Source organism: Cynoglossus semilaevis, chromosome 18 (genome assembly GCF_000523025.1).
Source record: "Cynoglossus semilaevis isolate Cse_v1.0 chromosome 18, Cse_v1.0, whole genome shotgun sequence".
Lineage (NCBI taxonomy): Eukaryota > Metazoa > Chordata > Actinopteri > Pleuronectiformes > Cynoglossidae > Cynoglossus > Cynoglossus semilaevis.
In genome coordinates, this window is record NC_024324.1 from 5,827,687 (window position 1) to 5,852,828 (window position 25,142).

A 25,142-nucleotide genomic window follows, 5' to 3' on the forward strand; every position below is an offset into this window, starting at 1 on the left:
GTTCACTGTCGTTTCACTGCTTATATCGGTTTGAATATGTTTATATAGGGATGAACTGGAGTCTAAACTGTTTGTAAAAGGTTGCGGGACTATCAGAATTCATAAAAAATGAAAGCATTAGAGAAATGAAAAAAGTTAAAGTTTTGTTCAGTTCAGTCACCTTTACTGTCATTTAACCTGATTATTTTTTGTGACAGGTTGCAGTTTCAGAGCAAGGCTTTAAGATTTAAAATCATTGCTAATTTTATTATCTGTGAACCCATTAAATAGATGGATACTCTCGTGCTGTAAACAAATGTGATTCGAGCTCTTTAGGAATGTTGGTAACATCTAAACTTCTTGGGTTTTTTTGTGTTTATTTGTTTGTTTTTTTTATAATTTATTCTGTCATCAAATTAGTTTTAGGATGTTTTTTTTTTGCCACATGATTAATTAAAACTGGAGGCTAAATGTCAAGTTGCCCTTTTAATCAGCAAATGGTTTAAGCACCTCTGTCATTTGATATTTCTCCTGCTGCTCTCTTAAATATTAGATTAGATTGGGTGGAAAGTGTAAATAAAGACAGACATGATGAAAGATGAAGCAACACAGGGAGATAAACAGGCTTACGTGCAAAGATCACAGCCCTTCAGTGTTTCCACAGTGGGATTCCGACCCTCAAGATTACAGTTACAGCATAAATCACCAGATCGGGGCAAAGCACTGAAGAGCACATTGAAGCTGATGCTCAATCTTGTTTTTTTTGTGTCATCTTGCAGCATTTTTCATAAGATGTAAGTAATTGTAGCACAAAAAGTTTATTCTGACGTAAGCTCATTTTATTGTTTATCATTTTTCATTTATAGTTTAGCCAGAGTTAAATCCGCAACCAGAACAGATTTCCTCATGCGCCTGCATGGATGAACCAGACAACTGACATTGTAGCTGTAATTGTGACTTGACTTCAAATGTTCATGGACACATACTGATGGTCAGTCAAACAATTTGGTCCTCATGTTCCACCTATTACTCCTCAGTTTAGTTAGACCTCATGCTTTATGTCTCTTTCTTTTGCTCTTTTTACTCCAGTATACTAAAACATATAGGGGAGTAGTTTGATTGGACACCACAAATTGATCAAGTTAGTTCTCATTTCTTCCACTTTTTTCTTAACTCTTTATTTTGCAGGTGTCCTGCACTTTAGAGTTAGGGTTAGACTAAAGGTCAGACAGGGGTTAGAGTAAGTGAATCTTAGTGAAGTGCCCACAAAAACAAAAAATCAATGTGTCAGTTAAGGTGAGCACCTCCTAGTGTGGTTGGATTGTCCCTACCAGTTGCTTCCTTTCTCTACAAATCACTGAGTTTATGGTATTTTTGGTTCATTATTTTATTCCTGAAGTTGTTTTTTTTTTTTTTTTTCACCTTAATCCTCATTTCTTGTTTCTGCTTTTTATCATCCCAGTCACACACACACTCATATATATATATATATAAATATATACATATATGCACATGCCCACACTCATGAGTTATTCATGTCATCACCCGCACATCCTTGGATCAAACAAGGGCAAACACCTATTCACTCCAAATTCTATTAGCTGCAGCGACCAATTCTCATGAATCTGATGATGCATTGCATTCAAACCCGGCTCTGACATTAGAGGCCAGATGTTCAGACGTGGTATCAACATTTGTCGTGGGTGATCTCATCAGAAGTGATGGGTCTTTTTTATAAATCACTTTGAATAATAAGGGGGGTTAAACAGTGAGTGCATACTGTAATGAAGCTGAGGTGAAGATCAAGTTTAAACCATAGAAGAAGACAGAGGTATGTTATTGTACTGGTTTGATCATTGACAGCAGATTTCTGAGGCGTATTTTGATTTTTTTTTTTTCATTTTTAAAAACTGTGTCATTAAAATTGACCAATGTGTGTATGTGATTTTGTGTAATGAGTGTTTGAGAAAAGAATTCTGGACACACTGTGCTTTGATGACACTAAAGAACACTCTTCTCTCTCAGTAGCTACCTTGATTGCCCTTAAGCAAAGTGTTTGGCAATTACTAGCAAGGACAACTGCAGTTTTACTTGTCGGCCCCTGGGACTAAAGATGTTTTGCAGTATTACAAGAGAATCTGGGATTTTTTTTTCTCAGACCATTCTCTCTCTCTGTGTGTATAGCGATTTCATTTTGAAAATTATTACATCACAGAAAGAAGGGTGTAAACCTGGGTGAGATGTATTTTTTGTTGCGCTGACGATGTCCACAAACGTGTGTTTGTCCGTTGCGTAGGAGAAATATGTCTAGAATTCTTCGTCTGTTTTTTTACCCCTCTTGGCAGATTTCTTTTTATCAGGCATTTAAGAGCATTAACATGTCTCGCACCCAGTGTCACTGCAAATGTTGTGTGTGTGTGTTGTTCCATGTTTGAGAAGGAAAGCACTCTATGAGTCTCTCAGGGGATGGTCAAATAGTTTAGACAAGAAAAAAAAGAGGGAAATAAATGACCTTCTCCTTGTGTAACATTTTCGATGATCAAGACACATTGTGGGTTCTCAGCCCTCCAGGATGTTGTGATCATTTGGGTCAAGTGTTAAAAAGAGGTGAGGGGGCCGGGGTGAGTCACATGGGGAGGGTGTTGGTGTGATCTAAAGGACACACCTGGCTGTGCACTTCTTGATTCTGTATGTGTGGGTCAGGGGTTTCTTGTAAGTATTCTCAGCATGATACTGTCGGTGGCTGAAAGTCGGTGGCTGAGTCACCTCCTTTGGTGAGTGATGGTTTCCCAAGGTTAACATTCCATTAAAAAAGAAATTAAATTAGAATTTGAACTATATTGATCCCATAATTGGAAAATTCTTCTGTTAACAGCAGATACACTGTTAACAGGCTGCCCCCAGCAGGTGCCAAGCATGGGAATGGAACCCAGGACTCTCTGCATCCGAGGCAGACATGCTACACTATAGAACTACATTTCTAACCTTAAAACACATACAGTGCTAATGCAAAATAAATCCACAAATCAATATATATATAAGGATGTAGAGCATAATTCAGATAATGTTGAAGTTGCAGCTTCACTCACGAAGATACCACTTCAGGTTCTCTTCTAGCAGAGCCAGCATCTTGTTTGTGGTGGAATGCTGATGAAAACAGGTGTTTTCTCCCAGGTGCTGTTTCTGACTTCATTAAGGTAATTGGTTAATTAAACAATCAATTATCCCATCATGCTTTTCCCCGTGTGCCATTAGGGTCATCGCATCGTACTTGGCCTCTGTCCAAATTCTGCACTTGGTTTGAGATGATTCAAACGGATGCACCAGTCTGTGGGACGCATGGGTGGATGCAATAAATAATTAAATGAAGGGAAAAATGATTGATGCAAGTGCACAGGGAACATGAACAAATGACCGGATGGACAAAAATTAATATAAAAAGGAGGTTGAGGGCAGAGGGAAGCATTAGCTTTGTGAAGGATAAGGATACTTACAGTATTTCCTCAAATGTCATCAAAAGACCAGTGACTGATCATCACGCTCTTTGGCATTTTTTTAAACTAATTTATATCTTAAGTAAGTAATTACCTCCTCCATAAGGTGGCACTGTTACAGACGTATGCTGGTCGAGTACCTGTCTTTAGTTTCTCACCTTTTTTGCCTGGCAATTTACCTTTTCTTGTATATGTCATTCTACTCCACTACCTCCGCCAGCCACACGCACAAGCAGTACATCAAACACCATATGCGTTCCCCTGCTTCTGCTCTCCCCCGTATCATCTCTGTGGATGAAGTCGACATGCAGACAGCTAATGTCAATGCCCCAATTACTGAGTCAGTCGCTTTTTTAATCCTCTTTTTAGCTGTAAGGCCTTACACACCCACTGGGAAGCCACACGACTTCAAAGAAAGGATTCTCCTCTACATTCATGTTACTCCTATGTAACCTCTACGAAAGAAAAAAACTGTTTTACACATGTCTGTGCGTGCTTTTTTTTTTTTTTTTTTTTTGCTATATATCTCCCTCTTCCTGACACTTTTTTCATTTTCTCCTATACCATTATACGAACCATCAGCCTGAGTGGTGGCATTTGCTGTCCCCAGATGCTCATAGATACACACACACATACACACACCGTTGTGTCTATCTGGGCAGGCTGCCCACTGCATGCTAAGCTAATGAGATTGGCTAGGTTCCACATTACCAATATTGGCGTAAACCCTTCTTTCATTCTGTATTAAATGCACGCACATGCGTTGGCATGTACGTACACCATCACCACACGTAGGGAGACACGCAAACAAACAGAGTCAGTATCTGCTTTCAAAAGCCCATCATCACTGACAGACACAGTGGGTGATGAATAAAAACAATAGAAACAGCACTGTTTGAATGTGTGCCCTTGTATAAGCTGTAATGACACAACCGTGTGATTCCACATTTCACATGATGACGTTCTCTTGGGAAAAGAAATCATCTCCTCCAGCCTTTTTGTTATTCTCCTCAACCTTTTGTTTCGCAGACTATTTCTTCTTCTTTTACTCACTAACTCACTCTCGCTCATTATTAATGCACTACATTTACACCTCCTTTGCCTTTCATTTTCCCAGCTTTAATTGTCCTATTTATTTTCAATAACTCATTTTCTCCGTGTCCTCACGACCTGCTTGTCTTGTCTGCTTTGTTCTCCGTTTTTAATAACCTTTTTCTCCAGCTTTGCATTTGACACTTGCAGTGAGTGAAACTGAAAAAAATACAGGCACAATGAGTTGAGTGTATATTTTTTTTTAAGGTGATCCTACTTAAACTAGTTTTCTTTGGTCCCGTTGTAATATTTTTTTTGTTGCACTTAAACTAGTTTTCTTTGGTCCCGTTTTGTTAGGTCTTATTTGTGGCAGGGTTGTCGAAGATAAGATTTCCAAATGTATGTAAAGTCAAACATCGTCTCAACTGGAACATTTAAATCCTAAAATAACAACAGCAGTGTTAGTAGCCTGCTGCGTTGGGAGTGATGTTTCGGTGCAGCTTCCTAGTGAACACAGGTAAACACATATCGGATAGTTGAAGGTAAAAAGAAATCAATAATGCCAAAGACTTCCCTGAGTTTGTAATGAGCCTTTCCCAAAGAGCGGGTCCTGAGGTAACTACATTTGATCCAGACCAGTGAATGCCTCATTTTTGTCAGCGCCTTCTACTCATTAAACATATCACCATCATAATTCATTGGTCTGACACGTCTGTCTCCAGGGCTCATTTTTATGAATTAATCATTGCCTGGAAACAATCAATTTCGGGTCTAGACGGCTCGTGATTAATCACAGCGCCAATGAGTCGCTCGCTGCCTGTATGTGCACAGCAATCAATTGGTACCAATACGAATCAACAGCTGGTTTACCAATTAAAACCATTGGTAGAGTTTGACACCAGTATTTGGTCATAATCTTGTTAGCCAGAGTAAACAGCTACAGACAGGAAAAGCTCTGCTTTATAATAATAATAATAATGCTAATAATAATGAAACTAAACTGTGATCAGTTAAATGTCATCCACCAGATGTTAATATTTTCTCAATTATTGTAAAATGTCACAGTTTTGTTTTTGGGTACATTTGCTGTTTTTCTATTTAGTTTAATTTAAGAAAGCTAAAAATATCAGCCTTCATTTAAATAAAATTCATTATTTTATTATAATTAAATCCTTTATTGTAATTAAAAAAAGACACACTGGCAATAATTTAACACCTTTATATAAATGTTTGGTCATAGACTTCATCATGTTAGGTTTCTTGTTTACTGCATTTGCTTGTAGGTTTATGTACTGCACCGTATGTGCTCTACAGATATGCTGCATGTGCTTCTACCACTAGCTTTTTCACATTATGTTAATTTGATGGAGATGGATGCAGTACACATGCGAGCTATACCAAAATATTTCAGTGCAATGAATCAAAAATATTTTAAGCCACTGATTTTTTTTTTTTTTTCTCCATTGCCCCTTCTCGCCATCCGTACAACATCTGCGTGACCTCAATGCTGATCTGGTCCACGGCAGCTTACTGAGCATCAAATACAGCACACTGAGCACAACACTCCGAGGAAAATATTGAACTGAGATTGGATTAGAATTCAGGCATAAGCAAAATTGTTGTTTGACGTTTTATATATTGATAATTTTTCATGTTTTTGCTCGGACTGCAGATACTGGTGTTTCGTCCTTACTCTTTTCTCCCCTTGTGATTATATTTGTTATAATTGTTATTACATTTTTACATTAAGTTTTTTGTTTTTTGTTCTTTTTATCACCAGAGGTGACATATAACCATAGTAAGAATGTGGCTGATCCGATCCAGTATTGGTATCGGCATCCGATCCCAACGTAATTAGCACATCGGAAATTTTCTTTCCTTCGGCATCCGATCCCAACGTAATTAGCAGATCGGAAATTTTCTTTCCTGAACGGAACGTGGCTCAGTAAGATCGCAAGTTATGACTACTCCACATTTTGCAAACATACAGCAGCAGGAACAAAAAAATAACATGTCCTCTGTGTGGAAATATTTTACATTAAAAATGCCCCAAAACCACACGGCAACATACGACAATACGACTAACTTTAATTTAAACATTTAAAAAAGCACCACATGAAAGAGCAGGGGGGATGTGAGTCATTTCTGGAGTCGTTCCAAAAGCAAGGTGAACTCCCGACAGACTATATTAAAGCTAAAGCATTGTCTGCTGATTATTTTTATAAATGATTTACTGCGATTGCAAAACTTTTATTAGATTAATTGTCACGAGTGGAGTGGCTTAAAGTGATCCTACACAATCTAAAAAGCCTGGATGTGCATTATGCACCTCCGCTGCATAACACAGCTTACAAGAAACGCACGCAGTGTGCTTTGGTGTTCCCAATTTTATATTACACTCTAAAGAAGTACATTAATTTTGGATATTACTTTCCAAGTCTTGTAGCTGAAAGCAGTTAGGGTTATGAACATAAGTCTTAAGTTTGTAATTCAGTTGATGCATTAACACGTTTCCTGTTACGATACTAAACAGCTTTTTAGGAGACCGTAATAAATTTTAATATAATCTAATAGCAGAAAACTGATGCAAAAGGAGTAGGATTTATAATTTTAACGTTCATTGAACGTTTCAGTTCTCTCTTCAGTGCTCTCTACCAAACCAGCATCGACTTGTTTTTTATTTCCACATGCAGTGCTCTTTTCCTCCGTGTTAAATCTCTCACAGTCCTTCAGGCTGCTCCTGCACCAGACAATGAGCCATAGGAGTCAGAGAAAGTAGGACGAGACCCGTGCAGTTACTGCTTCAATCATAAATCACACTATACTTGGAGGCAGTAAACACTACATTGGCCTGGGGGCAGTTACAGCGGTTAATTGTGCTCAAATTTGCCCTTTGTGTCACTTTTTGTCTTAATGCAAACTCGGGGAAAAACACTAATTTGGCTCGAACTTGTAAATGGGGTCACAGCTATTAAAGTAATCGCTGTGTGTTAATGTGTAGAAATGTGTGTGCCACCGACGTCAAGTTTGGTTTGAAGTGCTTCATTGATTCTCTTTGGCAGAGGGAGATGAGCTGGGTTGTCGCTAATCTGGCAACCAAGGAAATGTCAATGGCACTAATCTGGCAACCAAGGAAATGTCAATCGCACAGTGAAGGTGTGTGTGTGTGTATTTTTGTGTGTGTGTGTTTTAAACACATGCCAACTCATGTGTTGAAACCACGAAACAGGAAGTTTGAAAGTTGAAGCACAAATGTGCCCCAGGCTCCCCCTGCAGGTTTAATTTGTTCATACATAAACATGTTGGTACTGTAAATGGAAAAGATAGTAATTGTTTAGCAGAGAGGCTGTCGCTGAGAGCAATGCTATTTTTATTAAAATTTCAGTTCCAGATTACTGGTTTTAGTTTGTAACAACAATCGATTACTGGTTTTAGTTTGTAACAACAATTAACATTCTGAATCCTTCCAGATTACTGGTTTTAGTTTGTAACGACAATTAACATTCTGAATCCTTTTATATTTGTTTGTTTTTCTTTTTTTTCTGCTCTAGGCAATTTGTTTTACCTTTATCTTTATTTAAACAAGTCCTAGATCTGATTGTTGTTTTGACACACTTTTAAAAGTTTGGTTGAATCCAAAGTTCACATCTGAGTTGTTATAATTTCACGTGAAAATACATCAGCCCATTGTTTTGGCTCTGTATTTGTTTAAATTATTTTGTCATTTTCACAAACAAGATTCAATTAATTATAAGATTCTTAGTTTTTTGTTTTCATTCTATTTTTCTTCTTAAATCTGTCCTCGGTTTAAACTCATTTTTGGGATTTCATAAAACAGGATTTTTCTGTGACTCTCACATTGTTTTGCAATTTTGAGCTCAATTTAACTTGGGTTTGGTTTTTCTTAACTTAACTGTGGAAAAGCGTGGTGCACAAGAAAGTCAGGGTGTATCTCTGTGTGTGCAGGGCCTCATTAGTCAGATTGGAGATGATGACATTTAGCAGACACAAATCAATAGTAAACCCCAAGAAGACGGCAGATGTCTCCCTTTTTCTCTGTGTCTCATTAATCCTTTATTCCGTCTAGTATCTGCCAATCAGTGAGGCTTTCATACTATCTAAATTGTGTGTTCCCCAAGTCTGCATGTTTACATGGGGGACAGTTGGGGATGTGACTGACAAAGATGCATCGAGGATTTCGAGCCGATTGACAGAATTGATTGCAAATATTTTGAACTCGCGCTGACTCCTGTACCCCCTACTTAAACTATCTACTTATAAAAGAGTACACAAACCTTCTAAAAATGCACGAAAATCCCTAAAATATATAGAGGTATTAAAGAAGAACCTACTCAAAAAAAAGTTCCTACCCATAAGCACAACAAAATATTTCTCTATGATTCCATTCATTTTTTCTTAGACTTAGATTCACATTTGCCAATTAAATGCACAATTTTAACCACAGTGTTATTTCTCTGGGTTTGCATTTGAAAGTCCTCTCATTTTGTCATTTTTATTAAATCCCTTTTGTGATGTGAAACAAGTTGGGAAATTAAATGTCTCCTTTAGTATCTTACATTCTAATTACTACTTTAGCTGCTGTGCAGATGAGTAAATTATGGACATTAAAAAGAGGGGGAAAAAAACTCAATTGATTTTGAAGTAATTATGTAATTGGTATAATTGCAGGCTGGTCTCCCACCTGGTACAACAAAAACAAAATGTGATTCAAAAGTGTCAGGAAGAGTGATTATGGATTATAATGGGGAAAAGCCAGGCTGTCCTTTTTTTCCAACAGAGTCCTTTTTTTATTAATGTAATAATGACTAGAGGGCTAACAGTTCATAATGGGATCAGGTAATATTAAGTGCTATAATAATGCAGCCAAAAAAATACAACAATAAATACAATTGTAAGATATTAGAAAAGAGCAACGAGCCAAAGGTTATCCAAACAGTTGGTCAGCAAGTAATACTTTATATAATTAGCTAAAAGACAAACAAAAATTGCGGAAAAATATGTGTGTTAAGTTATTATTCAAGGTTGATCAAAATATGTCCATAATACTTTATATTATTAGCTAAAAGAAAAATAAAAAATGCGGAAAAATGTGTGTTTAAAAATAAACCTGTCTAGGGGGCAGAGTTTTACCAGTTGGCTTCACCAGGGAGATGCGTCTGACTTATAAACATAGTCATGCAGTCACAGCATGGGTTCTGGGCTCCAACTGAAGAGTAGAGTGGTAGAAGTGATGAGAAAAGAGTACAAAGTGCTGGATGATTTGGCAGAGGACACACACAGGAGACACACAATTCTCACCAGAGGGACTTGTTCAGGACTTGAAGGTTATCTGGGGACTTGTTTCTTGCACATGAGTTACTCTACTTCTTCTGCCTCCTCCTTCTATCTGATTCACCCAACACAACAGGAGAGTCCCCCCAGTTCTCATCTTTTTCATTAATCAGTCCCTTTTGTTTACTGTTTGCTCTGATCTTGTCTCTGTGTTTTTCCTTTTTTGGGTGGTGTTTGTGTCCTCTTCCTTGTGCCCTGGCCTCCCTGCTGCTGATGTTCTTCCCTTTTTCCTCAGCTTTCTAGCCCCACCAACCCCTCCTGCCTCTGACTGACAGTGTTATAAATTGATTTCCAGCCCGGTGTGTTCCCTCTGTCTCTTTCCTCAGCCATTTCCCTTATTTAGCTTACACCACTCCAGGGTGTAGTCTAGACCAAGGGCCGACTGTCAGTCAGTGGCAGTGCGGAGTAGTCTAATTCTTGGCTGACAAGCATACCTGACAGGGAGAACCGATGGGACGTTTCAAACTTGCTTACTCTGTCTGTCTCTATTGCCTTCCGCTTTTGATATCTCTCTTCCTTTACCTGTCTGTCGCCACGGCTCAACTCCTTCCTTGAGTCGCCATTGTTTTGCTTTTTGTTTGTTTACTTTCTGCAGTCACTGTCACTCTTTTTCTAGATTTCCCTTTTTTCAAAAAAAAAAAACCCCTGAAGTAAAATTTAAAAGTTGTGCTTCAGTAATTCGAAAGGCACACACGCGCAAGACACTCAAACACACACGGACATCTAGTTGAGGGGCTTTGAACCTGAGCTGACGTGACGTGAATACCGATGGGATGGTGTGTCTGTGTGGGGAGGTCTGATTAGTCCGTTTACTCCACAGGGGGAAAGCCCATCCTTTAATCATAAATGAGAGGCGGTGAGATTAGACGGAATAACCCTTTAAGTGAATCTGGTATCACAGAGGTCCCCAGAGAGGGGATCGAGTGTGAGAGGCAGTTAGATAAAAGATTAAAAAAAAAAACAAACAGAATGTGAAGACACAGGGAGCACGGCAGAGAGATGGCAGAGAATTTAAAGTGCCTTTTTACCTCCAGTTAGATCATGTGAAATGTCTCCATGTTTTCCATACTGTCTAATGACTCCACACTCTCCATACTGCTGAGGACAGGGGTAATATTTCCCATCACAGTATGTGCACTCGCACAGATACGTCACAGGGAGTCATCGATAGACCCTTAAGCAGGAACGGGGGACACTTGGTCACCTTGAGGAGTCTCATTTAAATGACGAAAAGTGTCAGTTCACTGCTACCTCATTTGGTGGCCATCATCCTGTGGAGATGACTACGTTCGTCACAGTGTGCTCTTTAGGAAATGAAAAGCTAATTAGTGATTTTGTGAGATTGAAATCATTGAGCTTAATGTCCCTCTGGTAATAATGTTTTGTTTTTTATTATCCCTTTCCACATGGATGTTGGTTGGTGTTCAACATTGTTATTGATTTTAAGACTGTGTTACTGTCAGTCTCTAAAGGAAAAACATACAACAGATCTAACACAATGAAATAGATCTAATGAAGATAAATAGTCACTGAGAGTAAACTACAGGATGGAACAGTGATTAGGCACCGTTGCCTTACACAATTTTAGAGGACCAAGCTCTCACTGTTGAAGGATGAGGCAGATGAGTGTGGTATGTCTGTGAAGGTGGTAAAAAGGATTTCCTAAAATGGACAATAATTAATTATTAGGACTTCAAGGAAACGTGCTACATGTTCAAGGACACAGTATGATGAGTGAACACTCATCTCTGTCTGATATATCATTTTAGCCTATATGTATTATTTTTAATGAGTAATTCTGATATATAAAATGTTTCTATGTATTATTTTTAATGAGTAATTCTGTATAAAATGTAAAATTATTCACAAACTAAAAGTGAACAAGTTTCCAAGTCATTTGAGAGGTAGATAACTTCTGAGAGAGCTCTGGTGCTTTTTTGGGGGGGGCCACGACTACACTAAACTAAGAGAGCTCTGGTGCTTTTTTGGGGGGGTGGCACTACTACACAACTGACACACACTAACACACACACACACCAGCATGGACCAAAGTCCCTGCAAACTCCACACAGACGAATCCACTGCTTTTAATGTAGTAGAGTTTAAACGTAATTCCTCAGAAAGTAGTTTGACAGTTTCCAGTATTAAGCTCCTCTCTGGCCTTTATTACAAGACTCTCAGAATGAGATGTTGCTTTGAGGAAATAAATCAAGCCTATATTTCACCGGGGTTCATTATATCCACTCAATTCAAGAAGCAGATTTTCCTCTATTGTCTTTGGGACCTTTTTCTATCCATACAAGATTTTGATGAGCATACAGACTCTCCTCCAGCCCAACCTTCCTCATTAGTAGCAGACCTAGGAGGTAGCCCTTCCAGCCACAAACCTTACTCTTTGCCAATTAGCCACTTTGTTTAAATCTTTGGAATGAGGAAATGGCTGGCTCTTTTAAAAAATACCCACCCCAAATATTTTAGTTTTAAAATCAGATGACATCCATGCTTAACATGTGTCTCTAAAATGTTATATTTTTTCTAAAGATTGGCAGGTGCACTGACCTTGTATACATTTTACCCAGCGCCAGCGTGTGTGGCAATAGTTGTATGATATTTCTTTGCAAAATATTTGCTCTGAATGTTTAACCTTTCTGGTCAGAACAGCACCTCTGAGGCTACAAAGAATAGGTTTTAATACAAAGTGAAAATATAAGATTTCTTTTATGTTTCTCTTTTCTTCACTTTCTATCGTTCTCTCATTGTGTAATATGTTTTGTATGAGGTATTTTCTGATACAGGAGTTAACAGTGGGTTCTGGGTGGGGGGGTTATCTGGTAAGGTCACATCTCAGTTGCAAAGCAGTTTTTTTATTGTACATTTTGGCCTTGAAAAATGTAGGAAGAAGCAGGAGGTTAAAAACGGTGCCTTTAACAAACATTCAAAGGAATTGAAGGTTTAAAGGTTGGTGTTTGTGGTACGTGTGTGTACTGGTGATAATATTATTATAAAAAAAAAATATTTGAATTTAAGATTTAACAGTGTTAAATCTTGCACCTGGTGATAATATTATTATTAAAAAAAATAACAGTGTTAAATCTTGCAGTTATCATAATAGTTGTGGTTGATAATCATTTACTAGCACTTACAAATACTGACCTGGTACTCCAACTGATCAAATGTGGTGACCCTTGGGGAAACAGGGTCAGGGTCAAAACTTCAGGGTCAGTGTGTTTGGGTCACTTTTTTAATGGGTTCACCAGGGTGAACACAACCACGAGCTAGTGTGTGGGCTTGTTGTGTCTGTTTTAATGTTTCATGTGTGTGTGTGTGTGACCATATGACAGTGAATGTGCTGCTGTGTTGAAGCCATGTGTCCATGTTTAACTTCGAGGTTGGTTTCTAGCTGTGCATGTGAGTTCAACTATGCCCATCGTTATGTGACCTTATGTTCCTCTCTCTGTTTGTGTGTGTGCGCCAGTGAGTGTGTGTGAGTGTGAGGGCGCGCGTTAAGCCCTGTCAGTTTCGGTCTGGTAGACGGCATAATTAGTCTTTTTTTTTTTTTTACTCTTGTCTCCTTCTTTGCTGCTTGTCTCTCTTTCTCCGTCGTGTGGTTTTCCTCCCCCCTCGCTTCTGGCCTCTCTCCCCTCTCCTTCCCCTTCATCTCTCCCTCCTACACTATCACCTCGGTTCCTCTGAGTGATGAATTCTAAATCATTCTCTCGTTCCTCTTGCAGTGATGAACGAGGGGAAATATCTCTTTTTCTGTGTGTGTTTTATCTTGCTTTCCATCTCTGTCCCCGTTTTGCATTGTGTTCACACCCACTCTGCACTGCAGTGATTCAGTTTCCAGTAATGATGATACATCATTTAGGCTGAATGTGTTATAAAAGTTATAAAAGATGTAATGCCCCCACGTGTTGTAGCACCGTGTCTTCTGTGGTCTGTAAACGTCACACATTTTGGAGAAGATGATTCAGCAGACCCACTGTTGACCTCGTATTGAGTTTGAAATCTAGAAGTAGAACTAAAACAAAATTTAAAAATAACCATTAAAGACTGAACTCAGAGACACTACTGTCTTAGAAAGTGCATCTTTGAATTTTTCATTACATATCAAAAGTTGCTTTCCATTCCCACAATTACAGTTTGCACAATTTATAAAATGATTTTTCAACAATAGTCTCAGTCTCTATTGCTACCACCACTAAATGGTCCAGTGTTTTAGTAAAAGCTGTAATACATCAATGCACTGAGTACATTTCAACCTATTTGTCTAATTTGCAGCTTGGGGACTGTAATATTTGAATACAGTGACCGTGGTTTTAGTCTATTTGGAAGAAATAATTAGTTTGTTTTTTTAGCATTAATACTGACTGGGAGCCTTTGGTTTGTATGTTTATCTGTGGGAGATGTTGGCCTCCATTGGGTAAGACATTTTCTTTTCTCGTTTTCCTTTTCGTGGTTATAATTTTAAGAAGGAACATAATAACACATAAATTAAAACCATAACAAAGTTGTATTTAGGTTTTAACTTGGATATAAAATGTCACATTAACCTTCCCAGAAACAAGAATCAATGACACTATTTTCATAGTGAAACACAATGTGTTTTTTTTTTTATTGTCTAGTTTACATTCCAGTTGTATAGATCTCACAGAGCTTTAAGTCAATTGGCTTTAAATTTAGAGATGTTCTTCACATCCTATACGCACCCAACAAAGCCCTATACATATCTCACGTTCGTACAAACCATAATCCATGAACCACCGTTTGACATATGATTAATTTTGCTCTCAGCAGGAGCGCTCCTGTGGCCACGCTAGAGTAATTCCATGACAGCTTTTAATGAAAAGGACATACTTCAGATAGATGTTGTGTTATGTGAAGCTCTTTGTGTTCTCTGTCCTCAAGTGACCCACAATTTTTCTGGGACATAAATTCCTCCCCCCTTAACTTTCATCATAAAATTTAATTCCTGTTCGGAGCCACATGGATTTTCCCTTCCTGAGTGGTGCCAAGATAGCAGTCGCAGTTCAATAGGATGTTTTTTTTTGTTGTTTTTTTTTTGCTGTGCTACGCACAACCTTTTTTTCCTGCAGTGTCTTATACGTAGGAAAAAAAACCCCAGAAAGATCTGCCAGCAATGTTTGCTAGGCACTGGATTCTTTGTTGGCAAAAATGAAACAAACAAAAAGCGTGTGTTATAAATGTATATGGTTGTTTTTATTCACTCCGGAGCACATTGGTGCCGGAAGTGGGTTGGGGTGGGTTGAGCCTATACAGCATGTACTGTATATTGGCTACTTATCTCCAAGGTTGTGTTCCCACTTCCTGGTTTCTCAACGTCTCTGCTGTGATTGGTTGTGAAGGGACAAAGACATCAGCCCCTGATTGCAAATCAGGCTGCCATTGGTCATTATGTTATCACCGTGATAGTCTTGGAATTGTCTGATTAAATTAAGGTTGGGCAGAACACACACAGATATACACACATACACACACTCTCAAGATACGCTGAAGGAGAAACAAAACACAGATTCTGTTTGGTCAGTACGTTTCAAAAGCACATCGTGGGACTGATCTGCTGTCCACGCCATAGTAAATAACAAGAATTTCACAGGAAACTGAATACAGATTCTGTTTGGTCAGTACGGTTCAAAAGCACGTCGTGGGACTGATCTGCTGTCCACGCCGTAGTAAATAACAAGAATTTAAACTTTAAACTTCACAGGAAACTGAGCGTCGTGGGACTGATCTGCTGTCCACGCTGCAGTAAATAACAAGAACTTCACAGGAAACTGAATATTTTGACAGATTTTTTTCATTGAATATCACTGTGTCCTTTTCTGCGTTCATGTTCCACCCACCATAAACACGTAACATATATTCACCTATGTGTGGTTACACTTACACTTGCGTTCAGAAGCACTTAAATTTTGAATGAATCATTTTTTATTGTGATGCAACTCTGCTAGACATTAATGGCCCATTATGCTGCACATTAAATGTATGTGCTGGGAACAGCTGGGAGCAGTCCTGCCTGTAGGCTGTAAGTACCCAAAGAGTACTGACAGCCCACGAGCAGGACTGCTCCCTCTCTATAGGGGTGAACAGGTAATTAATTCATTACAATAAGTGAAAACACAAACGCCCACCAGACATTAATAATTATTTTCCTAAGTGTGAGTGCTAACATTATAATGACTCTAAGCCTGGTTTGAACTCTGGCCTACATTTGTAGATTGTCCAAGGTGGGACCATGTTATTGGTATTAGGATGTACTTGAAGAAAAGGCAGATGAGTATAAAATATACTGTACTACCAGTAACTACTGGAAGGAGAAGACACTGGTTCAGTGATTGATTGGGGAATAAGTTCCTTATTCTAACAGTCTTTGTACTTCTACTAAGAAGGTTATTTTTCCTTATAAAAGTTTGTTTTTCAGTTCATCTGAATTACATGTTGTTTACATTTTTGTACACGGCTCGTAAAAGCACCTTATGTGCAGCAAATTCAAAATAGATTAGACGATGACACGTTGCAGTGTTACATGATTTATTATGTGACCCTCAACAGCCCAATATAAAAGTCAGTTTCTACCGTGTTGTACTGTCCTTCGCCATGATGATGCTAAATCTCCAGCATTTTACTCAAGGTGTTTCTGCACCATAAGCTGACGCTGCAGCCCGGCCGTGGCAAAAGTGAAGAGTTTCTCGGTTGTGGGTCGATGGAGCATCAGAAACAAACGCTCTGGCCAGCCTTCACTTCTGTGCTGGAGTCACCTAGCAGTGGCTGCACGGTTGAAGTGAAAGCACCATTACGATGAGACAAAGAAGATAGAGATCCTGATCTACACACCCTAAAGACCAACAGGATCAATTACATTTGCATTTTACTATTAAGGCATTTAGCAGGTGTTGTAACCCTGTGAGATTTAAGACTAGAAGAGGAGGAGCAGAGTTAGCTCTTCTCCTAATTAATCAGTATATAAAGCCTCTGAAAAGGAGGTGAAAGGAAAGGAACGAAAACAAACACAACACCCTTGTTTTATCGTCTGCGTTCACTCACTTGTTATATCACCTAATTAGTATGAACCCATCCGCATCACAACTGTGAATACAGTTTCTGATTGTTTCAGGTTAGCATTTTCTGACCTTTTTTGTAGTGTGTTTGTACAATGTTACAATTACAGTAACTTACTGTCAGTCCAGTTGACAGCCAAAGCTGAATGGGCTAGACCGTGTTGAAAGAAATTAAAAAATAGAGGAAATCAGTGCAGCAGTGAAAACCTAAAGCATATACAGTGATGGTTTGAGATATGTGCTGCGCAGTACATAATGGAGCTAATGAGGCCACAGAGAATACACGCGAAGGTGAATGAAGAGGAGAAGTGGGAGGAGCAGTCAGGTCATTATGAAAATGGAACAGGCAGCAGCCATGGTACGAGTCAGACATTAAACATTAACGTGCACAAACAGCTGAGCTGAATGAAAGAATGAATGAAAGAATGGATGAACTTCAGGATGAATGAACAGAGCAGTGCTGACTAGGGCTAACCTACTTAGCTTCATTATCACTGTGACTCGTGCGTTATCCCTGGTATGATAAAAAGCTGTGATATACTTGAAGGAAGTACTTTACATGCACTTCTGAACACAGAGCCCTCTCCAAGGTCTCCAAGCAGACAGCTAATATTGGCCTGGACCGGCAGGTTAGCTCTGTTAATTATCTTTATTAAAAAGGCAATATAGTTGCTCTAGACACATGTAAGGGTGTTGAACACAGAGCTGCAGCGTGTGCGCTTTTAGTCGCTTCCTGTGTCTTTATAAGAAGTATTCTACTGAGTCTCCGACCCTGTCGTCATATTGTGCTGCTGTGCTCTGCGTGTTTAACCTACATAATCAGTTAACTTCCAGTTTTTTAATTTCCCTTAACGTAAAGTTTTTGTTATGTAATGTATGTTTTTCCACATTTTAACACCAAATCCCCTTTGTTTTCTATCCCACAGGTTTCATTTACACATGTGGCGGCACGCTAAAAGGCAGAAATGGCAGTATTGAGTCGCCAGGTTTTCCCTATGGCTACCCCAACGGAGCAAACTGCACTTGGGTGATTGTCGGAGAGGAAGGAAGTAGAATCCAGCTCATCTTCCTGTCATTTGCCATAGAGGAAGAGTACGACTTCCTGTCCTTGTACGATGGGCATCCTCACCCGGCGAACTTCAGGACCAGGTACATTCATTCATTCATTTAGGTTATTTCAACAGAGTCCTGATTGTTGCTATGCAACAAACTATTTGAACTGAATTTATTAATTTTCTTTTAGTATTGTATATTATAGAACAGCAGTACAGTGCAACAAAATTTGATTAGCAGTTCTATCACATACGTAGAATCTATAGAAGCAAATTTTAGGTAACTAAACTCTAACTAAATACTAAATAATAATAGAAACATTTAAAAAAATAGAAGAACTGATTACAAACATGGCCGAGGTCAGTCTGTTCCTCCTCACACAAAACCCTTTTTTTTGTGCCAGGTAACCGTGAAGACCGTCCAGAATTAGTGCAGACTTTTGACTGAAAATCAGAAACATTTTCCTGGTGAATAATGTCCTGTCCTTTAGGGGGCGAGTATTTTCTCCTGTAAAGTCTTTTTCTGTTCTGTTTACAAATCATTTTGCTATCATCACCTAAAATGATTTCTCCTTTCTTAACATTCTAAGTTGGAAAGTTTCTGCGAAAATTGTGCTGGATCTACATATTTAACATACAGCAGGTGTCTTAAGAGTCAATAACGTTTGGCAAAGGTCAGATGAGGATTTTCCAGACATGTGCAAGGCAACAGCTGACAGACGGTTATGAGGAGGAAATCTGTTTTGGTTCAATTGAGGCAAAAAGGATTTGGGTCATAGAGAAATGAAATGAGTCCCCTCGACGCTCGCCCAGTTTGCTGAAAAGCAATTCTCTCTCCGTGGGGAATGAACTACGTTCCTTTGGTTCAATGGGCATAATTTCTAATCATCCAGCTGCAGTAATCAACCTTTCTCTGACAATATGGTGGCTCTAAGTGCTCAAAATGCCATACAAAGTTAATTAAACAAGGGAGTATGAAAAGGGAGCAGAACACAAGTGGGTGGCTCTTGTGTTGGACACTTGGAGAAATATGTTTTTGGTTCTGATTACCATGGGGTGAAAAGGTGGGCTAAACACCAAGACTGTGGGGTGTATTTAAATTAAGTCGTTTTTTGTTTTGTTTTTTTGCACTGGTCACCTAATGTTTTAGCCAAAGGGAGGCTGCAGAGTATATTTATTTTTAATTCATTAAAAATGCAACGTCAGGATTGTACTTTTAAGACAAGGGCTTCAACAAATTTGCACTTAATTGTCAGGAAAATGTATTTTAACAGTCAACAATTGAACGTTTAAACAACCTTAAATAAATACAGCACCAACATGTGGTCATATTTGACATGGAAATAATTAACAAATTTTACCTTTTTATTTTTTTGTTATTATAAGATTGATATTTGAATCAGTCTTGGTGATTATTTCTGAAAGACTGACAGACAGGAAGATCGTCTTTTATCACTTCATCTGCTTTGTTCAGACTCAGTGTGAGTTTGCCCTTTGTGTGTTGTTCTATTTCTCTGTGAGACGCTAATGTGTGATTTGAGTTGTGTCCTTTCACTCACAAGTGTTTGTCACAGACACTGTGAAGACTGCTAAAATGTGTGTGTGGGGATTCTTAACAACAGCGCACCATCTCATACAAGATGAGTGATTTGACCAACGGTGTTGATACGCAATAATGGAATTTTTCCATTAAAGGCTGAGTAATGGCCAAGGTTCTATTATATTAGATTATGTGATGTAGTTATTAGCAAAACAGTAATTAGTCTAGTGCAGAGTGAAGCCTGCTACTACAGTCTCAAACTAAAATTGTGACATTTGGGGTCATTTAATGGATGTGAAATTCTTAGCGAAGAAAGAAAAATAATTTGCAGCACCGTTGACATCCTGAGAACAAACGGCTCCAGATAGAATATTTATGAAAGAGTAAAACGATGGCTTCTGAGACAATAGATTATGATTGTGTGGTTGATGCTTACATTTAAGTATACTGTACTTGCAAACAGAAGAGGAAATCTTGGTTGTGAATACTTGTATTTATTAGGAACTAATGTGTTAAAAATAATATCATATGAATGTTGTTATAAAATGCAGCGTGGCCCCTAACAAAAGCCCACTGAAAGATATGTAAAGTATGTCATGGGTTTCATACCTACAGACTGGATCTTTAACTCAACATCACTTTAAGTACAGCATTCCTTCAATACCAACTCAAATATCAAACCTTTCTATGCAAAATAGCAAATAAACAGAGCTGCAGTGTAAGTCTTGTGAAATTAATTAATGCACTTGATTGATGGAACTTGGCTCTTTTTACTGCAGTGCTTTTGTTCCGTCTTAAAGCACTCATGTAGCTAACAGAGGAACATCTGAGAGCCAGCAGGCATGCTCGGAGCTGTTTTCATTATTAATAAAGTGTAGCTTTAAAAAGCACCTTTGACTCTGCCACAGCAGCCAGGGCAGACCTACTGCTATGTGATTAGCATGGGTCTGACTGTGTCTCCTGTGGTCGTGGGCCTGTGCTCCTTTTGAATAGCTCTTCTAACACCATTATGTAAAAGTGAATTAACCTTAAAAAAAATTTCACTTCCACATTAACAATGTGTGGGTTGTGTCTCTGCAATGGTGATGGAAGAAGTGAATTAGCCAAAGTAAATCTAACGTTGTTAAGCTGATTAAGTGACATAGGACACAGCAGCCACAAGCTGGAGTTTAAGAGAGCAGAAAAAGGGCCCTCCTTTGGTTTATTTTGCAGTTCAAGTTGAGTATAATGCTCCTGTTACCCCACCATTATAATGTCAGTACTTTAATGCTAGTGGCCCTTTGGGAAAGTGTTGATTAGGGGTTGAATCACTCTCTGGATACTTGGTGGAATTGGGCTGGGTTATCCCTGTCACTGTGAATGTCCTTGTCTTCCATTCTTGGGACTTGTTATAACCTCTGGATTATAAAGGCCACCGTAATAAACTAACAGTGTTAAATCAGTGATAATAAACCCAGGGTTCGTCACCACATGACACTGTCTCACTGTGATAGGCTCATTTGGTACAAACTAGTACAGAACAGTGCCGTAGTTAAGAGTGGCTTTAGTCTAGTATTCAGGACATTAACCCAGTGGTGTTTTTATACACAGCCCTCTGACCCCAGAATGGATCCCATCCTGAGGTGTGTCCTGTCCTGCAGCCACTTGGGCTTAAAGGCTATAAGAAATCCAGGTCAAAGTAAAAGAGTAAAAAGTTCTACCTTGATGCTGCAACTGCACATAATTCATTCTGCTATACTTTTTTTTTATTTGGAGAAAAAGTCCTGTGGTTCATACACCGCAAAACCCCAGGACATGTAACACATTTGCAGGTGTACACGCAGGTGCATAAAGTAGGGTGCCTTATCAGAGTTATTTTACATCTTGGTAAAAACATAAAGTTAACTTTTGCAGAACAAAGGACACAATTATCTAGGCTTACTATGTATTGAGCTGTTCATGATTTTTTTTTTTAAGTAGCTGTTGCATTGATTACTTACCTCATCTGGTTGATTTTACGTTGAAACATATTCCCACTCATCATTGTCTTCGCCCTATATATTTATATACATATATATTTAAAGCAGAGACAAAATTGTTGAGACGTTTGTTCTTATTGTCATCAAAATTGGGCTGCTAGATATTTCCCTTTTCCCTGCTATGCTGATTCTGATGCCCACTTACCTCTGACTTGTCACACCCACTGTGAAAGATAACCAATCAGATCGTACGCTCTCTGCCCCACTCTCAGCTTCTGCCCCTTGGTGATTGCTTGGCTGGACCAATAGCTCTCTACCTGTCCCTGACTTGACCCACTTATCTGTAATCTTCTATCTGCTACACATTTTACTCCTGGATACTTTATTTGTATTTTTATTGATGTATTTAATCCCCCCTCCCCACACCCCCACCCTCATCAAGGCAAATAAACAGTGTGTTTACTTGCACAAGACACAGACGTACACACAAAATCATCCAGAAATACAGGCACAGCGGGGAAACAGGCAGAATCACAAAGGCTGCATGTGTGTGATTGGTGTGAAAATGAAAAAACATGGTCTTTGATGTTGGCTACACTGTAGGAAAGTAGGAGAGGATATGCAATTGTGTGTGTGTGTGTTGTGCATGTGTGTGAACTGAGGTGTGTTTACCCCTGAGGTACAGGTATTTCATCTCTCCCTGCATCACTTCTGCCCTGTAGGGGGTTAGAGGTATGTCTGTGTGCGTCAGGAAGATCCAAATATCTTGGCTCAGTTCTGACAGATGGAAAGGAAAGACAATAACCGTTTTCCTCTTTTACAAGTCTTTATCCTATCACGATTCGACAGATTGGGCTTAGAACAGAATGTTGCTCACTGTTTCCAAACCTCTTTTCCAATATTGAAATAAATTAATTTGTCGGAGTAACTGAAATCGTTTGCCAAAGACCAAAAAACAAGAAACTTGGACATAGTGTACAGCAGGTCAAAAAGAAACATCAGGAAACTTGACAATAAACAATTCAAAACCTTAACCTTAACCTGAAGAGCATTTTCAGTGGCTTTTCTGACAGAATTGTGCAAACCTAGACTCTTTCACATGGTTATATATGCTTCATTAGTTTGTCCAAAACATATAATTAAAGCCTTAGAATAAATAGTCCAAATGAAATTAGATTTTTGAGGTTTACCAAATCTGCTAAGGCTTTCATACATTCCTCGTGTCAAAAATGCCTGAAATCAAATCACTGAAAGACGGCCCCAACAATAGACTGTTGAGCAGCTCAGGTCTTTTACAAGGCAGAAAAATGGCTACATTTTAACTTGCAAAACTGTATTGGCGAGTATCTTTAATTACCAATTCATTAAAAACACTGAAATTAAAGTGCTTGTGTGACCCAAAAGAGAAATCATTCTTTGTTTACCAGTAAAAATATAGGCACTCTGAGGAAACATTGAACGTTTTATTTGAAGTATTTTTTTTGCCTTCGATTGCTTTTTGTATATTGTTCCTTCCAAAACAGCATGAAAATATTACAGTAAAAAAGCCAGGAAATCGACTATATTGTAAACGATACAGTACCATATACTAATGGTCAACTTGTGCTGGAAAAAGAGAGATGATCGTGGGGGGGGGTACGGGGAGGGGGACTCATTAGAAAACTTTTTAACTGCACTAACTTTTAGTAAAAGCAATCCGGCGCAGTGGGCGTCCATTAGGGTGCCCAGTTTGGTATAAACAAACCCTGTTTGTTTCTCCAATTTGGGAGGAAGGACAATGTTGTACACACTGGCTTTGATTTGTGCATAATAACCAGGCTGTGCACAGTGTGGGCGTAAGTGGCTTCAGAGAAGGGGATGATTTCCTTCTAAGTTGCACAACCATTTTAGCCATTTAGGAAACTGGTGATATTTCTGTTTCATATTAATGCAGTGCTTTCAATGGAGATTGTCTTTACGGGGCGGAGTGAGGAGGTTATAAACACATTTTTGTTTTCCATTTTTTCAAAGCTTTATTAATAGTTTGTTCCTCCCCTTTTGAATAAGTCAAATATAGAAAACACTGACACAAGTTTTTTGTTTTTACTGTAGACTCATTGAATCTATGCTGATTGATTTATCTCACCCCTCATTACTCTCCTGGGTATCACATTACATAATCTTTGATTTTCTCATTTGTGCTTCCCTGCAATTACTGCCTGCATGTCGGAATTTGAGCATTCGGTTCATTACCATTCCTCCTCTGATTCACAGTCAGTAGAATAATTTCTCTTTCTCGCAATCCGTTCCCGTTTGTCTCAGTCTCCCTTTGTCTGAATGGGTATAACTCATCCCTCTATCTCCTTGTCTTCATGTCTGTCTTTCAACTCCTTAATATTAATTCAGTCCTCACAACCACCAGCAGCAGCAGCAGCAGCAGCAGCAGCAGCAGCAACTCCTCACACTCTCCATCCCATCTGTTTCTCCCTCAACTCTCCCCAAAAATGCCATTAATTCATTGCTGATAACCAACAGAGTTCTGTTCTTTTCAGCTCACCCTGCTGCAGATTGTAATTAAAATCATTACACTGTGTTGAACAATATTCAGGAGTCCAATCCCCCCGGTGATATATCTCACTTGAGTCGTTGAAGCTCCTGTTCTTTGTGTCATATTGTGACCACTATAGCCTGAAGAGATTATGTCTGCGTGCATTAAATACACCTGTGACTGGCATTAATTGATTTCCCCCTCATTCTTCCCTGGAGTGGCTTAGAGGATAAATTGAATAGTTTAATAACACAAGAAATTTCTCCATTGTCTTCTCCATTGTTCTCCCATCTCCGTCCGCCACCGTCTGTCTTCACTCTCGTCTCTGCTTCCTCCTTTTCTATCCCATCTCCGTCCGCCACCGTCTGTCTTTACTCTCGTCTCTGCTTCCTCTCCGTCCTCCTTTTCTACTGCTGCCTGGCAGCGCCACTGCAAACATCAACTAGTTCGATATTTCCAATTTCGTTCTCAGCAGAGAAGAAATGAATATAACTATCCCTTTCCAAATTATGGCTTGGACCTCCTGTGAGGCTGCGTACATGAAAGTCCATGAGAAACAGGAAGAGGTTTCTTTAGGTATTAGAAGGTTGTGACCTGGTGTAAAAGACATCACCTAGAATCATTTAGTCATTATCATAATTGAGTGTTCCTTTTTCCAGTTTGTCTTCAACATTGTCTGAGTCTTGGAACTTTAGTAATGAAATTTAAATGGTACGAATGTTTGAATAATACCTGAAACTAAACATTGAAAACCTGTCATCACGTCAGAATTGTTTTTTTATGGAAAAGCGAAGGGCGAGGGAGCAGCTGTCACCTGGTGGGTGGGAAGTCCACCCAGAAGGCTTGCCCTCAAATCCAGATGGTGTCTCTGTATCACTGAGTATCGGTCTGAGTCCCAGCCACTTAGTGCTGATCCCGTTTCACAGAATGGCAAGAACTAATGCAGTGTCACAATCCAAATTCCCACTCAAGTAAATTCACACAAAATGACTTCTTTTGAAGTCGGCAGAGCATCTTCACTATTTCAGTTTCACTGGAATAACTAATGAAAACCTGCCTGCATTTTTGCATGGCATATATATATAATTAAGATAATCTCTCCATCTGTCTGTCTACTTACCTACCTACT

General features: G+C 38.9%; 1 protein-coding gene across 1 annotated transcript in view; it reads left to right on the top strand.

Moving 5' to 3' along the window:
• csmd3b (CUB and Sushi multiple domains 3b) overlaps positions 1-25,142 on the top strand; it is a 232,649-nt gene that overhangs the window by 26,138 nt on the left and 181,369 nt on the right. Inside the window, 1 exon segment of the mRNA XM_025064901.1 lies at positions 17,863-18,085. Coding sequence (XP_024920669.1) covers positions 17,863-18,085 — 223 coding nt within the window.